At 34.2% G+C, this 2961-nt stretch overlaps 1 protein-coding gene across 1 annotated transcript in view; it reads right to left on the bottom strand.

Annotated features, from left to right (window-relative positions):
• Positions 1–589: 589 nt before the first annotated feature.
• Positions 590–2961, bottom strand: part of LOC144453305 (tetratricopeptide repeat protein 6-like) — a gene marked incomplete at both ends in the record, with an annotated part of 3420 nt that continues 1048 nt past the window's right edge. Inside the window, 4 exons of the mRNA XM_078144559.1 lie at positions 590–667; positions 1331–1593; positions 2215–2351; positions 2662–2796. Of these exons, the coding sequence (XP_078000685.1) occupies positions 590–667; positions 1331–1593; positions 2215–2351; positions 2662–2796 (613 nt within the window). The remainder of the gene's footprint in view (positions 668–1330; positions 1594–2214; positions 2352–2661; positions 2797–2961) is intronic.

Here is a 2961-nt window from a genome sequence, read left to right as displayed (position 1 = left end):
TATTAAAGCTAGGCTTCGGTTTACTATTAAGATAGACACAAATTATTGTCACATCAACATGTTGATACAACAGTGATAAGCTATAGAACGGACGTTAGTTTAATTATAGTCTCAGAAGGGCAGCTCTCTGAAAGCTAGTTATATAAACTTGCAGTTGGCAGTTTTTAGAACTTCCAATGTTTACACTATCTTGATCAGAGGATGATTAGTCCTCTTTCTCCATAGGGGTATTTGTTCGTACACAACTAAGTAGTTGGGAGAAAGAGGGTTAAATTCGTACAATAGAGGAACTGCTTTCACACACTACGGCCTACTACCACATAGAACAACAATAGTTTTAAGATGTCAATCTTAGTAAATGAAAGCCTCGCTTATCAGTAGTACGTCACAAAGATCTGAAAATTTATATACACATGTACAAATATGTATTGGACACTGAATATGCTTTATCACATATATCCATCTCAACTACCAGAATTCTAAAACCTTAGCAAAAAAACTTGTCATTACAAGAGATATGTTTATATGAGTCATATCCTGCTGGAACACTCGCATACTACCACACACCAAATAAATAATGTTACCTTACCTTTGTAATGGCTCTATTCAGCACAGCTGCTTCATCTTTTTTATTAAACTCAAATGCCTTGTCATAGTAATCTTTAGCCTATCGATGAATAATACATAATATAATATCATTAGATATGATTCTCAATATTTTACTTCATTCTGCCAAGTGACCTAAGGGGCCTGGTCACTATGAGTTAAAGACAAGTACTGACAAACCCCTTGGGTCTCGAGGTATTTGTTGATTGAATGAAAGAAAATCTTGGAGAACAATACAATTATATTTGTGCAAGCGGTACGTTAAAAAGTTGGTAAAAATAATGGTGACTTTTAACGTGTCCAACCATATGTTGACCAATGCAGAACCAATGACTTAGATGAGTTTTGTCGTTTTGCTGAATGACCAGGGTATATATATTGTGTATTTTTTTGTTACTAGAATGTACTAAACTTGCCTTGTGTATGGTGTCAAAATGTATGTTGTTCTCTGAATAAAAGCGTATCACTGACAAATAAAATGTAACGATAATGCAAGATGTATTGTATTGGTAAGACTTTTGTTGAGCCAGGCAATAAAATGTAGCAATGTTAGTAAGATTTTCGTTGAGACAGACGATAAAATGTAGCAATGTTAGTAAGATTTTTGTTGGGACAGACGATAAAATGTAGCAATTAATGTTAGTATGATTTTTGTTGAGCACGACAATGTTTTGTTTCAGGTTTTATGATTTTAATTGTAAAATCCTGGGAAAAAGTGACTAACCTGTCTGAACTGACGTGTGTGGAAGTACAAATTAGCAGCATTAAAGTAAGCCAATGCATAGGTAGGGTCTAGTTGAATTGCTGATTGGTAGTCTTTGATAGCATTGGTACGATCCCTCATAAACTGGTTGATTACACCACGGTTGGTGTACAGTTCAGCTGACGGAGAACTCTTGATAGCAGCATTGATATCTTTAAATGCTGCCGCTGTGTCTCTCATTTGAAGACATACAACAGACCTGCCTTCTAAAGCTGGCTTGTAATCTGTAAAAATTGTACAAATGCAAAGAATAAAGTCTTAGATAGTATAACAAATTTGTTTTGTGTCTGTATCTGTTTGATTTTTTTTCCACATTCACTATAAATTTTTTGACAGAAATAACAGTTTCAAATACATTTGTTGAATGTTGAAATTGCTCTCAGACTGTTGCTTTTGAAACTGTTAATTTAAATGAAATGGTTCGGTGCAATGATATTTACACTAGTTTAAATTTCAATTAAGCATACACAGAACTAGCCATGTATGTATGCATGTATGCGTGCGTGTGTTTGTGTGTATATGTATGTGTGTATGCATGTATGTATGTATGTATGTATGTATGTATGTATGTATGTAATACATGACATTTTTTTTGTATGTATGTATGTATGTATGTATGTATGTATGTATGTATGTATGTATGTATGCATGCACGCACTCACTCACTCACTCACACACATGTACATATGTATGTATTTACAGTCATAGGTAGCACTCCACCTGTACATTGTCTTAGGATAGCAAGGCGTGTGTGTAGTATCACACACACAATACATGTAGTCACTGTACTTCAAACTCTATACCTTACCATAGTTTGAATGTTATCAAAACAAACTGTACTTTACCTGGGGATATATGCAGACATGCTGTGAAATGATTCCAGGCTTGTTGGAATTTACCAGTGACTTGTAAGTTATAACCTAGATTGACTCTGGCTGGTAAACACAGTGGATCAAGGTGCATGGCTGTCTCATAGTCATGTCTATCAAAAAAAGATTACATTGAGAAATGTAAGAACATTTGACAAGTCACCTATATCACAAAAAATAGCAACAACACTGTTTTTATTGCAGAAGATGTATACTGTAAATCTACTATTAGACATTTTTACTACTACAAAATGTTGAGATTTTATAGTCTTCACCTAGTTCTCAGACTAATTTTCTACACTGTATCCACTTTCCAGCATCAAGCATATAATTTGTTTATGGTTGTTTGCATTTTTATAGAAATATCTACAGTAAAAGATGCCTTTCATAGTTCACATCAGATCCACTATCTAACGTACTAACCTTGCTGCAGTGTTGGCAATGTCATGCCCATAATCCATGAAAGCATTACCACGTCCAATCAAAGCATCTAGGAAATATTTATCAACTTGTAAGGCACCTGTGTATGTTTTCACAGCTTCTTCTAATCTATTCAATCTGTCACAAAATAAGCAAAACATATCAGGAATTGCTGCTGACAATTTTTTGAATGTTTAGTAAAAGAAATATTTCCCTTTAAATTTCTTCTGATGGCACACGGTTTAATCCCAGATTTTGCATTAGTGCTATCTTACAAGTGAAGCCATAACTTAGGAATACACA

This window comes from Glandiceps talaboti, unplaced genomic scaffold (assembly GCF_964340395.1).
Source record: "Glandiceps talaboti unplaced genomic scaffold, keGlaTala1.1 scaffold_62, whole genome shotgun sequence".
In the NCBI taxonomy this organism is placed as follows: domain Eukaryota; kingdom Metazoa; phylum Hemichordata; class Enteropneusta; family Spengelidae; genus Glandiceps; species Glandiceps talaboti.
The sequence above is the reverse complement of the archived record's forward strand: the minus strand, read 5'-3'. Positions and strand labels throughout refer to the sequence as shown.